Source organism: Ipomoea triloba, chromosome 4 (assembly GCF_003576645.1).
Source record: "Ipomoea triloba cultivar NCNSP0323 chromosome 4, ASM357664v1".
Taxonomy (NCBI): Eukaryota; Viridiplantae; Streptophyta; class Magnoliopsida; order Solanales; family Convolvulaceae; genus Ipomoea; species Ipomoea triloba.
The window spans coordinates 36,007,000-36,020,859 of NC_044919.1; the positions used below are offsets into that span (position 1 = coordinate 36,007,000).

Sequence of the window (13,860 nt, forward strand, 5' to 3'; positions counted from 1 at the left end):
TTATCACAGATGTTTATCAATAGTTATACCATGAATTTAAGTACACCTCGACTCAGGTTTATCATGCAAAGTAGATTCGTGCCTATTTATATATTGAATGTAAACAATTTGAATTGTGAACATTCAGTATGTAAATTGTGTATTTTAAACTTAGATTTAGATGGGTCGACGTAATAATTTGCTGGCATTTTCACTATTACACGATATAGTAGTTTTTGTATAGTTAAGTGTTTTCTTTTTAAATAGTAAATGATAGAGAATACTTTAAGAAATGCATTTTGTGTAGTCTCTCTTCATTTTTTATTTATTTATTTATTTTTTTGAAAACTCTCTCTTCATTTTTTTTTTTTGAAAGGAAAAACTTAATTCATTAAATCAATAGCAAGACAATCAACAAGAAAAGAGGGAGGAGCGTCTAGCCACTTCCCGCAACCTGACACAGAAATGACCTCCCTAGCAACAGTATGGGCGGCACAATTCGCAGATCGCCTAACAAAACCAAATTGGACATCGTTTATCGTGGATACCAATTCTTTAATATCGTCAACTAGAATACCAAAAGCAGAATGAAAAGAATTACAAGATAAAGCATTAAAAAGTAGCTGGGAGTCAGTTTCCACGTCAATAGTTCTCATCCCAGTATCCTTAAGCCAACTGAGTGCCTCCCGCATACCCATTGCCTCAGCTTCCTTCACCCCTAAAATTCCATGCAATTGGACACTCCTGGCCGCAAGAAAAGGCCATCATCATCCCGTAACACCCACCCTAAACCCATAACGTTTTCATCAAAATTTATCGCCGCATCCATGTTCATTTTTAATCTTCCACGTAAGGGCTTCCTCCACTTCACCTCTCGGGTTCTGGGGTTCAACACACAGGTGGGTTCGTTCACCGCTCTCCAATTCGCTAGCAATGAGCCTGCACGTTGCAAAATCATATTCATATCAAATGGAATCCCATTCCAAATATAGTCATTCCTACTTGACCACAATCCCCAGCAAGTCATCACAAACTGGTCTAGCATTTCCCCTTTCAAACAATTGACACAATCAAAAAACCAAGCAGTGGTATTAATACTCGTTAAATGACCAATCAGGACCCCCAAAGTAAACCACAACTTCTTAACTTCACGACAAGTCACAAACAAATGGTATGCACTCTCTTCCTCAACCCCACACATATGACACATTACACCACAATGAACATGCCTGACTAATAACGCATCACGAGTAGGTAGATGAGAAGAAGCTAATTGCCAATAGAAAGTCTTAACCTTTGGAGGAATATGCAAAGCCCAAATTTTAGTCCACGGCCGGTCATCCTGAACTTGATTCGACAGACGTCGGTAGCAAGATTTGACTGTGTACTCACCCTTGTGATCCCAATGCCAAGACCACGTATCATGTGGTTTCCGTTTGCTATTAGGAATTTTTAATATCAGGTTCGCATCACGGGGTTCAAAAATATCATTAACACACTCCACATCCTAATACGTACCTTGATCATTCATTAATGAATCCACCGGGGCATTAGCTATGGAATCATGCAAAACAGTTTGGATATACGGGTTACTATCGGTTGGCAGCCATGCATCACTCCCAATTTCTGTATCAAGCCCATCTCCAATGCAACGCCTACACCCATCTCGTATAATCTCCTGAACCGCCAACATTCCTCTCCAAATAAAAGAGGGGTTGCTACCCTCCTTCGCTACCCTCGTTGGCGCCAAAAAAATTGGTGGTTGGATAGTAACGGGCTTTATAAACACGGGCGACTAAAGAAGTAGGGTTCGTTACTAACCTCCACGCTTGTTTTCCCAACAAAGCGAGGTTCATTTTTTTTAAACACCAAATATGTTGGACTCGGGATGCATTTGGTTGAATGCTTTGCTGAGTAAACCACTTTAATCTAAGAAATTCTAGAAGTGTGTGGAAAATTGGAAATATATTGCAGTAGACTTTTCATCCGCGTTTTTCCCCTAAAGTGCTAACCGTTCGAAAAAATTAATAAAATTATGAGAGAAAAAAATACAATTTACTTCCTCAATTATTATTTGTTAGCGATTTTAAATTCCAACTTTTAATTCTATCTTTTTTTTGGATGATGAGCGAAAAATGGCAAGGAGGCAAATAGATCCCTTTCAATAGAACTCAAATTTGTAACTTTGTAATTACCAAATCAATAACTTGACCAACTTAGATAAGGTTGTTCCCAATCTTTTAATTCTCCCGTGCTTGTTAAGGGGATTTTTTTTCTTTACAAAAAATATTAATGTTTCAAACACTTTTCCAATTAGCTAAAAAAAAAAAAATAGCATAATGTATCCTAGTGAAAAAATTAAGATTTCTAACTATTAAAAATTGGTCAGATACTTATAGTCTACCGTTTGACCACTAACTGAACAAAAAAAGTTAGAGTGTTTGACAATTGAATAACCAAACGTGCTTTCAAAATTTAAAATTTAAATATTAATTAAAGACTAAATTGTTAATTCATTGACATGTTGACACTGAAACAGCTAAAGGTCATATAATGTGTATTTCAAAGTACCTGTTACTTGACTTCAATTGAGGTTGGTAAACAAAAATGCATGCATCCAAAGAAGATTGCAAGCCGCCTTTTGCTATTCATATTGAAGAGGTTTAAAACAAAAAAAGTGGTTTGCAAATTCGGCAAATTATGAAAGCTCATCAAACCTGAAAACCAACAACCAAAAACCAAAGGAAAAAAAAAAAAAAAAGATGGCTGAAATTCTACTTACAGCAGCAATCATGAAAGCCACAGATGTATGCATCGATCTAGTTGATGAAGAAGGCTCCGCCTTTAAGAAGTTAAGAGAGAACATCCACTGGATGGAAAGGCAGCTGAGACACATGCAATCTTACCTGGAAGTTGCGGAGGCCCGGAAACGCCATGATCGCCGAGCTGCAAATTTGGTTGAGGATATTGAAGAACTCGCAGGCGATGTTGAAGACACGCTCGAAACCTTTCTTTCCCATGTGGACTCCCACCGCTCTGCCTGTCGTATCTTCCCGAATTTCAGCGCTGTTCATAAGTTCTCGGTCAAGATAGAAACCATCAAGAAGAGGATCAAAGACATAGACGACGATCGAAAGACTTACCGGATCATGGATACCGCTGGCTCCAAAGGTTCACAGAAATGGGATGCTCGAAGAGCTTATCTTCTTCTAGCTGATGAAGCAGAGGTCGTGGGACTAGACGAAGATTGCGAGCAATTAGAGGCCAGATTGAGGGACCAAAGGCTCGATTTTGGGGTTGTCTCAATTGTTGGCATGCCGGGTTTAGGCAAGACAACTCTTGCAAAGAAGATCTTCAAGAATGTACAGCATTGTTTCCAGTGTTCAGCTATGGTCTACGTTTCACAAGCCCCCAAAATCAGAGACCTTCTTGGGGACATAGCTAGGCAAGTTGGCTTAACAGAGGAGCAGATAAAGAAACAACCGGAGACCAACCTGTACTCCTTCCTGCAGCAAAGGAGGTACATAATTCTGTTTGACGAAATCTGGGATTTTGAATCATGGGATGCCATCAAATATTGCATCCCCACTGCCAAAAATGGCAGCAGGATTATCATCACCTCGCGAAATAACAGCGTGGGTAGATACATTGGAGGCCAGCACTCCCTTCACACCTTGCAGCCTCTAGATCGCGAGAAGAGCTGGGAACTGTTCAGCAAACAAATCATAAGCAGATTCGAAAAGATGACAGCTTTTCCAGAAGAACTAAAGTCTGTGGGAGAACAGATAGTGGGAAAATGTGGGGGTGTGCCTTTAGCAATTGTGGTAACTGCAGGCATGCTGCGTGCTAGAGAAAGAAGTGAAAATGAATGGAAACAAGTACTAAACAATATAGGTCAAGACGATGAAGATGAATGCTCGAGAGTGTTGGCTTTGAGCTATGAGGATCTGCCCACCAGGCTCAAACATTGTTTCCTGTATTTTGGGCTGTTCCAAGAGGACTATGAAATTAAAGCTTTGGACTTGATGAATATGTGGATAGCTGAAAAGCTGGTGGAACAACCTAGTAACGAGGAGGAGCGAGAGATTGAGGATGTAGCAGAGGGATACCTCAACAATCTGATTGCTCGCAACCTGATCCAAGTCTCAAGAAGCAAATACAATGGGAAGATCAAGAGCTGCAGAATCCATGATATTTTGCGCAGTAGTCTGTGCATCAATATAGGAAAGAAGAGTAAGTTCTGCAGCGTGTTGGGTGCCAAAGGAGCGCGGAGAGTGGCCTCCAATGCCAAGACCATTACAGAGAACGTCAAACCAAACTCTGAAACTTCAAAACTGCGTGTTTTGATGTGTGCCTCTGCAGAAAAACATTATGGGAAGGAGAAGGAGCTGCTGAAATGCATTTCCAGTTTTAAGCTGCTGCGAGTTCTGAGCCTGGAATTCGATAGGGACTGCACTCTCACATGTTTCCCCAACGAATTCTGGAATCTCATCCATCTCACCTACTTCCGCCTCCGAGTTTCAAATCTAGTAATTCCTTCCGGTATAAGGAACCTGAAGAATCTACTGACCTTAAACATCCGAGGTTGTGGGGAAGTCAGCATTCATCCTAGCTTTTGGAAGATGAAACAGCTAAGGCATGTCCTGGTTGACATGGAAAACTGGCGCTACAAAGGCACAAATCAGGATCGCAGCAGCAGCATCTCTTCTGCATCGGTTTCTTTAGAAAACCTCAGAACTCTGGAGTGGGTGAGCATTGAGATCATCCAACTTGCAGGTGTCCAGAGCCTCAGCAGATTAAGAAGACTGGGAATATACAGCCATTTCGGGCGAAAGATTGAGCAACTCTTCAGTTCAATGCCACCATTGGAGAATCTTGAGAAACTCTCTTTGTCCTTCATTTATCCAGCCAACATTGGGGGCATGCTCAGATTGAACCTCTCTGGATATCATAGCCTTCTCAAACTACGCATCAAAGGATGTCTGTTCAAGCTGCCAAATGTGGATGCCTTCCCACCAAACCTCGTCAAGCTGTGTCTGTTTTACACCAAGATGGATGAGGACCCAATGAAGACTCTGAAGAGGCTACCAAAGTTGAAGTTCCTCAAGCTGATAGACGGATATGGTGGGTTATCTGTAATGGATTTCTCTGGTGCAGGAAGCTTTCCTCAGCTTCAAGTGCTGCACATTCAGTTCTTTTACAAGCTGGGAGAGTTGATTTCCGATGAAGAATTAGGAATGCCAAACCTCAAGAAAGTAATCCTCAGGGATTGCCCCAATGTTGTGAGGATCACAGGGAGGATTCAGTTCCTTATTGGTAGGAGCCATTGGTTCAGCCCTGTTTAAGGAAATCTGTTAAACCCTAAGCCCGTTTATAGATAAGCCCATTACGGTTCTCTCTATTATTGTATAAGTAGTGGTAGTCTGTACAGTTCTATATACAGGGAAATATAAGAATATATCTTTTTCTCTCCTATCTTTACATGGTATCAGAGCCTAAACCCTAGGACCCAACCCCCCGCCGCCGCCGTTCCTCGCCGGAAAGTCCCACAGTTCACGGCTGTTTCTAGTTCCGACTTCGACCTCGTGGTTTTTCTCCAAACTAACACCACAGGTCCCTCAGGAACACCGCCGCGAGCCTTCTGGTCCAACTCCGGTCGCCGGTCGCCGCCTCACGCGCCGCCACCGCTGCAGGGGAGTCCAAGTGGTTTTTCGGCCAGATCTCCTCCCTCCGACCTCCGATCGAGCCGCCGTCGCCGCCATTGGTCTCGGTTTGAGGAGACGCACCTGCCAGTGCCCGCCGCTTCCGCCACCGTCGCCGACCACCGGCCGCCGCCGGCCATCTTCGCCTCTCTTCAGCGAATCAGTGTATGGGTGTGTTGGACCACCCCTTGGTAGCTAAGTGTATTCATAAGTTGTTTTTGCTTTTGCCTGACAGTTAGTTCATTCCAGTACGTTGGAGTTTGGTTTAAGGTTCAGCACTTCACTTAAGTTGATAAGTTGGTTCAGCAGTTCACAGTTGCTTCCAGTGTGCTTGGAGTTTGGTTTAAAGTGTTTGGTTCAGCAGTGTGTTATTTGTGCTGTTTCAGATCTATTTTGCTTTTTATCTTGCATATTGGTTCTGTCAATATGGTGCAGACCACTGGTTCAGAGGCTCAGGCCAAAGTACTGATCCTCCAGCTGATCCTCCAGTTGTTCCTAACCCCCCCTTCAGGTTTATCAACGTCGTCCTCGCCCTACATCTGCTGAGACTCCTGTTGACTCACCCGGACCATCTGATCCTCCTGCTGCGGTTCTACCACTTCCACTGGAATCTGTTACTGATCCCACTGAGGCATCCACTGATCTCCGTAGAGGTACACGTTCTACTCGTAACCCTCATCTCATATATACTTTTTTGAGCTATCATCGTGTGTCTTCCACATACTATGCCTTCCATTCTCATCTGTCTTCTGTGCCTATACCCAAGACTACTAGTGAGGCTCTCTCGAATCCAGGTTAGCGCCAAGCCATGTTGACAGAAATGGAGGCTCTTCAATCCAGTGGCACATGGGAGTTGGTCCCTCTCCCTGTGGGTAAGACTATTGTTGGGTGTAGATGATTTATACTGTGAAGGTGGGCCCTGATGGTAAGATTGATCGCCTTAAAGCAAGGCTGGTGGCTAAAGGCTACACCCAGATTTTTGGTTTGGATTATACTGATACTTTTTCTCCTGTAGCTAAAATTGCATCAGTCCGCTTGTTGTTATCTCTGGCTGCTATTAACCATTGGGACCTACACCAGTTGGATATCAAGAATACTTTCCTCCATGGCGATCTTAAAGAGGAGGTTTATATGGAGCAACCACCTGGGTTTGTTGCTCAGGGGGAGTCTGGCTTGGTTTGTAAGCTTCGCCGCTCTTTGTATGGCTTAAAGCAGTCTCCACGAGCTTGGTTTGGGAGATTTAGCTCAGTGGTGTGTGAGTTCGGTATGGTTCGGAGTGAAGTTGATCATTCTGTGTTATATCGCCATTCTAATGGGAAATGCATATATCTTGTTGTGTATGTAGATGATATTGTTATTACAGGAAGTGATCAAGAAGGCATATCCAAACTGAAAGAGTATCTCTTCAGTCGATTCCAGACTAAGGACTTGGGCAAACTGAAATATTTCCTTGGTATTGAAGTAGCTCAGTCTCACAGTGGTATAGTTATCTCTCAAAGGAAGTATGCCTTGGATATTCTAGAAGAAACGGGTTTGTTGGATTGTAGACCTGTGGATAATCCAATGGATCCAAATGTTAAACTTCTACCAGGACAGGGGGAGCCATTGCCTGACCGAGAGAGATACAGGAGACTAATCGGGAAATTGAATTATCTCACAATCACTCGACCAGATATTTCCTTTGCAGTCAATGTATTAAGCCAGTTTCTTGAAAGTCCGTGTGATACTCATTGGGATGCTGCTGTTCGGGTTCTGAGGTACATCAAAAGAGCCCCAGGGCAAGGTTTACTGTATGAAGATAGAGGACATGCTCAAGTTGTGGGATATTCTGATGCAGACTGGGCTGGTTGTCCTTTCGACAGACGATCTACCTCAGGTTACTGTGTTCTCATTGGTGGTAATCTTATATCTTGGAAGAGTAAGAAACAAGATGTTGTTGCTAGATCCAGTGCTGAAGCTGAATACCGTGCTATGGCTCTTGTCACGTGTGAGTTGATATGGCTGAAGCATTTACTTCAAGAGTTACAGTGTGGCCAGGTCGCTCAAATGACATTAATATGTGACAACCAAGCAGCTCTTCATATTGCCTCAAATCCAGTCTTTCAGTCTTTCATGAGAGGACCAAACATATTGAGGTTGACTGCCACTTTATCAGGGAGAAAATTGTGTCTGGGAGTACATATTGAGGTTGACTGCCACTTTATCAGGGAGAAAATTGTGTCTGGGAGTATCAAGACTAGCTTTGTCAACTCTGCAGATCAGTTGGCTGATATCCTAACAAAGTCTCTTAGAGCTCCTAGAGTTGGGTCCCACAAGCTTGGAGCATATGATCTATACTCTCCAGCTTGAGGGGGAGTGTTAAACCCTAAGCCCGTTTATAGATAAGCCCATTAGGGTTCTCTCTATTATTGTATAAGTAGTGGTAGTCTGTACAGTTCTATATACAGAGAAATATAAGAATATATCTTTTTCTCTCCTATCTTTACAAGATCCAATAAATAATGAATCCAAAAATTCCAAAAATTATGAGGAATTGAGATTGGTCAAATCAACACTTTAAAAAAAAAAACCTATACTTTTTCTTTACCTGCAAGTTATATTGATAAACCAATAGTTAACCTTAGTCTCTTGTTAATTTGTTAGGTAAATATATTCTTCATCTTTCAATTTTTGGTGCACATCTCTTGTTGTTTGACTAATGATAAGTGTAATATCAAATAACAACTTAAAATAAATGAATAATACAAGAGATTAAGTTTTCTCTCTCCCCCACACACATATATATATAAGAGTACACATGTGGTGTTGATAGGAGTAGATTTTTCTATCTATCAAGTATCAAATTAGCTCCCTCAATAATAGGCAATTATTGATTGATCATAATGAGCCAATCAAGCTTATGGCGTGTTATTCCTTTGAAAACCACAAAACTAATCCAATAAAAACAACCAAAACAATACAATTTCCTAAACTACAAACTTCCCAAGCTATTGCTGCCATAGCAAAAGATTTGTGAGGGGATTGGAGCCGAATGCATCAGCTGTTTAGAAAGATATTACACCAATAGCCCATCCGCCCTATCCATTGGCTCACCTGTCGGGCCGGGGTGTAGGGGCGCCTGGGGTGAGTGATTCTACCTTTTGTCACAAAGATGAAATATCACAGGTCTATAATAGGCAACTGAGCTCCTTCTAATATGTCACTGGATTGGCTCTTCCCCATCACAGACTGAATCCGCCCGGTGATTTTCTGAACATCCCCACAATTCCTGATGATCACTTTCTTCAGTTTAGGCAATCCAACATCATCAGAGATCAACTCTTTTAGATATTGAAAATAATGGATATGCAACATTTCAAGTTGCGGAAAGCTGTCAGCTCCAGAGCAATTCATCATTGATAACTCTGCCCAGGTATGAGATTCAAGTTTGAGGATCTTTAACTTAGGCAGTTGTTTAAGCGTCCTCATCGGGTCCTCCTTGACATTAAAGCAATGCAGAGACAACTTCACGAGGTTTGGCGGAAATCCCTCCACGTTGGGAAGCTCAAACACATGCCCTTTAACATGTAGTTTGACAAGACTTTGATACCTGGATAGGTTCCATCGTTCCCCCCTAACCTCTCGTGGGAGTGTCTCCATTCTAGCCATGTTTAGAGTAAGTTCCTCAAGCTTTGCTAATGGAGGAACGGGACAGCAGAGCTTCTCAAATGTATTTTTTGAAAGATCATCTATCCCAAGCCTTCTTAAATTGGGGAGATTATGCATTCCTATCTGTTCTAGCACTGCACTGCTAACCCACTTCAGAGTCTGAAGATTCTCCAAACACACTTCTGTTGAGGAAGCTGTATGACACATGCAATTATAGTGCTGCATTGGCATTTCCATATCACTCAGAAGAAGATGCCTAAGCTGTTTCATCTTTAAAATATCGAGAGATGCTCCGCAATCTTGAATGTCCAATGTGAGTAAATTTTTCAGATTGCTTATATTCATAGTAATTCCTAGAGCTACTCCTCGAAATCTGATATAGCTTAGATGAATCAAATTCCAAAACTCATCTGGAAAATGTCCTGAAGTAAATCCATCAAATTGTAGGCTTAAAACTCGCAAATACCTGAAGCTAGAAATAGATTTAAAAAACTTCTTCTCAGGGCTGTAATCATCTTTGTTTTCTGTGAAGCACATGAGAGCACGAACCTTAGAAATTTGAGAATGTAAGTTGATATTCTCTGTAGTCCTCTTTGTATCACAGGCAACTCTTCTTAACCCTTTGAGAGAAGACCATGATTCTTTTGCACCTAGTAAATGACAGAATTTATTGTCCTTGCCTATTCTGACACACAAGTTGTGTAAAATACCATGCATTCGACAAGTTTTGATCCTCCCATCATATTTTCTCTCCACAACATGGATCAAGTTTCGAGCCAGTAACTTGTTGAGGAAGCTTTCTGCTACCTTCTCTACTTCTTGCTCCCCATTTGATTGTACTACTAATTTCTCAGCTATCCACATATTCATCAAATCGAAAGCTAGAACTTCATGACCCTTGGGGAAGAGCCCGAAATAGAGGAAACAAGATTTCAACACAATGGGTAAATCCTTATAACTTAAAGCACAAAGCCTTGAGCATTCATCTCTATCATCCTCACCTATGTTCACAAGTACTTGTTTCCATTCATTTTCAGTTCTTTCTCTTGCACGCAACATACCTGCAGTTACTACAATAGCAAGAGGCACACCACCACATTTTCCCACTATCTGCTCTCCAATGTCCTTCAATTCTTTTGGGTAAGTAAGGTTTGTTTCAAAAATCATGATTTGTTTGCAAAACAGTTTCCAACTGTTTTCAGAATCTAAAGGTTGCAAGCTATAAAGTGAGCACTCACCACCAATATATCTACCCACATCATTGTTTCTTGAAGTAATAATAACTCTACTGCCACTTTTTGTGTTGTAAGGTAAGCCATATTTTATGGCATCCCATGATCTATTATCCCAAATGTCATCAAAGAGAATTATGTACCTCTTTTCCCGCAAAAATGTACATAGGTCGACTTCCAAGTTGCTATCCTCACTCTGATCTAAGCCGACTTGTCTAGCTATGCCCTTGAGAAGCTCCCTTATGTTGGGCTCCTGGGAAACATAGACCAAGGCTGAACAATCAAAATGAGGTTGAACTTGATTGTAAATCTTCTTTGCAAGAGTTGTCTTGCCCAAACCTGGCATACCAATGATGGAGATGAAACGGTGTTCTTGTCTTTCATCGAGCAATTTGGCCTCTAAATTCTTGCAATCATCATCTAGTCCAATCACCTCTGGTTCATCAGCATGAAGATAAGACCTTCTCAAGTCCCAATTCTCAGCGTCAACAGAGCGGCTGGTATCCATGATGCCAAAAGTTTTTCGATTGTCATCAATGGCCTTGATCCTAACCTTGATTTTTTTAATTTCCAGAGAAAACTTATAAGCAGTGTTACAATAAGGAAAAATGCAAGCAACTGTCTTGAGGCAGCTAAATGATTCTATTTGTGGAGCAAACTTCTCCAGAATGTCTTCCACATCACGTGCAAGCTCCTTGATATCATTTGTCAAGTTTCTAACTTTAGAGTCATCCCCATTGGAGGCCTCAACAGCTTCAAGATAGGATTGCAAGTGTCTCAATTGCCCTTCCATCCAATTGATGTCCTCTCTTAACCGAAACAAGCGAGACCCTTCTTCAACAGCTAGCTTGCTGGATATTTCGACAGTTTTCTTGATAGCAGCTGCAAGCAAAATATCAGCCATCTATTTCTTTCTGAACTCTGTTCATGAAACAGCTAAACACGATCCGGCCACGGGCAGGGGATTGAACTCAAAATGACCTTTATGTCTGGTACAACTGTGAGCTTCTTCCATAACCATAGCTGGGACAACACAATTTTCGATTTCTCCAGGGATGAGTTTCTGCAAAGAACTTTCAACCAAGCTTTTTCCAGGAAATGCAAGGATGCTTTCATGGGTTGAACCCCATTGACTTGAGTAGTTGAGTCAACTGGAAACATATTATTTAAATATAGTCCTCACTCCTCAGTTCCTCACTAGTTCCTCATGGTCAAAAATGTACACTCACATGTTGCACTGCTTAAGAAACTAGGTACAAAATGGGAATTCATCTATTCACTGTTCTTACTTATAAAAACTTATTATCTGCATTTAAAATTGTTAGAAGAAATCTTTTCAGTTTTTCTTTTTTTTACTATCTCCTAAAAATATTGGATTTTAAACCAAGAATTCCTCAGCTGGAAAAGAACTCAGAAACTTTTATGACAAATCTAAGTCCTTTTATTTTATTCATTCTTAGGTTGTCAGCAAAAGTCAACATATAAATGTTCACTAAATATGGTGAAATTTCAATTTCATTACTTAACCTTACATTATTAAAACTCATTCTTTAGAAAATTCTAAACAAAATCAAACCTAGCCTATTTTATATTGTTATGTTCAAGCATCCAAGCAAATCCCACCTCATGTTTACAAAGGCACTCTCTCCACTGCCCTTGACCACCAGATAAAATACAAAAAACAAATCCCACCCTTAGTTTCAAAGAAAGGGAAATTAAAATATCTAATCTTCTCTTTATTATCCTGGAGTAAAAAATTATATGAGAAGCACTTAAATTCAATAACTCAAGTAAAATCAGTTATATCACTTTCTGTGTTAGCATAGGCTTACTTCCAACTACCAAATACCAAATAGTTGACATATATAGAAGACTTTCTGCAAGTGACCAGAGATGCATTTCTATTCTTTCTTATCCCTAATACTATGAAATTCTTTTCCTCTCAAACAACTTCTTTTAAAAAAATATACAATAATATTTTGCAACCATAATTTATTTTATTTTTTTTCAAAAATACTAGTTTTATTAGCATATATTAGCATAATTAATAACTGTAATTCTGTACTGAAAAGAAATAAAAAAATAATATTCATATCATGCTAAATATATCATTTTAAAGGAGGTTATATATACTGCCACTGCGCTTGAGCTCTTTCACCTGGGCAAGCATTGCTTCTAAAACATCAATGTCAATTGAAAGTGGGGACAAGTTCACCTTTAGGATTTTGATCCTTCTGCACAAAAAACAGCAGAATGAGAGAACGAAAAAGTTCGCAGAAAGCCATTTGGTGAGTTAATGTTAAAACAAAAAGAACAATGCAAACCTAAAAAGCACATAACTTCTTGAAATGATCATGAATGAGCGCAGGATGTTTGTGTTTATGTGCAAATGAAACGTTACTTGTTGAAGTGAAGCTGCTAAGGCGGGGAGAGTGGAGACTGGTTTTCCAGTTTTCCACTCCACAACAAAAATAAATGCTGCCATGGCGGACTCGTCGGGCCCAAATTGGAGTGTGCTCTATTTGCATCAAGATCCAACCCGGAGACGATCGGGCTGGACTTTTCATTTGAGCCTATACTAAACAATGCAAATTATCGTGGACCATCAATTGTTATACTGAAGACTAGGGTCCACGGTGTGTTATATCGTAGATGGCAAATTATACTGTGCACCAGGGTGCACATAGCAATGTGCACCACGTACCTAAACGACGTCGTTTTGAGCATTGTAAATTAATCGTCCGTTTTTTTGAAAATCAAGTTTTCCGTTTCGGCCGGTCTCTATATTTATGTTAATATTCTGTGTATTCCAGGCAATCATTCTGTGTATTATAGGTAACCGTTCTGTGTATTCTAGGCAATCGTTATGTGTATTCATGTTAGTAACACATGTTGTGATTTCATGTTAGTAACACATGTTGTGATGTGTTTGTGCATTCGAATGTTTAGGAGGATGAGTTATGTGTATTTTGTGTAAATATTCTGTGTATTCATGTTATTAACACAAGTTATGATGTGTTTGTGCATTCGAATGTTAGGAGGATGAATTCTGTGTATTTTGTGTCAATATCCTGTGTATTCTGGGCAAACATTCTGTGTATTTTAGGCAAACGTTCTGTGTATTCTATATAATGATTATGTGTATTATAGATAATGAATTCCCTAGAGTCATTCGCGTCTGCGTCCGCCTCTACTAACATCTGTGTATTTTGTGTCAATATTCTGTGTATTCTGGGCAAACATTCTGTGTATTCTAGGCAAACATTCTGTGTATTATAGATAATGATTATGTGTATTAT

The 13,860-nt window shown here is 40.4% G+C and overlaps 3 protein-coding genes across 3 annotated transcripts; 1 reads left to right on the forward strand and 2 right to left on the reverse strand.

Annotated features, from left to right (window-relative positions):
- Positions 1 to 363: 363 nt before the first annotated feature.
- Positions 364 to 1,719, reverse strand: LOC116016705. The gene is made up of 3 exons (XM_031257078.1): positions 1,498 to 1,719; positions 1,274 to 1,418; positions 364 to 918 (listed from the first exon to the last, which is right to left on the reverse strand). Exons 1-3 carry the CDS (start codon positions 1,670 to 1,672, stop codon positions 786 to 788), a joined length of 453 nt encoding a protein of 150 aa, XP_031112938.1. The 5' UTR covers positions 1,673 to 1,719; the 3' UTR covers positions 364 to 785.
- Positions 1,720 to 2,740: 1,021 nt separating this feature from the next.
- LOC116016238 (putative disease resistance RPP13-like protein 3) lies at positions 2,741 to 5,328 on the forward strand. Its single transcript, XM_031256396.1, has one exon. The coding sequence runs from the start codon at positions 2,742 to 2,744 to the stop codon at positions 5,322 to 5,324; it is 2,583 nt and encodes an 860-aa protein (XP_031112256.1). The 5' UTR covers position 2,741; the 3' UTR covers positions 5,325 to 5,328.
- A 3,226-nt stretch (positions 5,329 to 8,554) lies between these two features.
- LOC116016700 (probable disease resistance RPP8-like protein 2) lies at positions 8,555 to 11,854 on the reverse strand. The gene has a single exon (XM_031257072.1). The coding sequence runs from the start codon at positions 11,463 to 11,465 to the stop codon at positions 8,841 to 8,843; it is 2,625 nt and encodes an 874-aa protein (XP_031112932.1). The 5' UTR covers positions 11,466 to 11,854; the 3' UTR covers positions 8,555 to 8,840.
- Between the last annotated feature and the right edge of the window lie 2,006 nt (positions 11,855 to 13,860).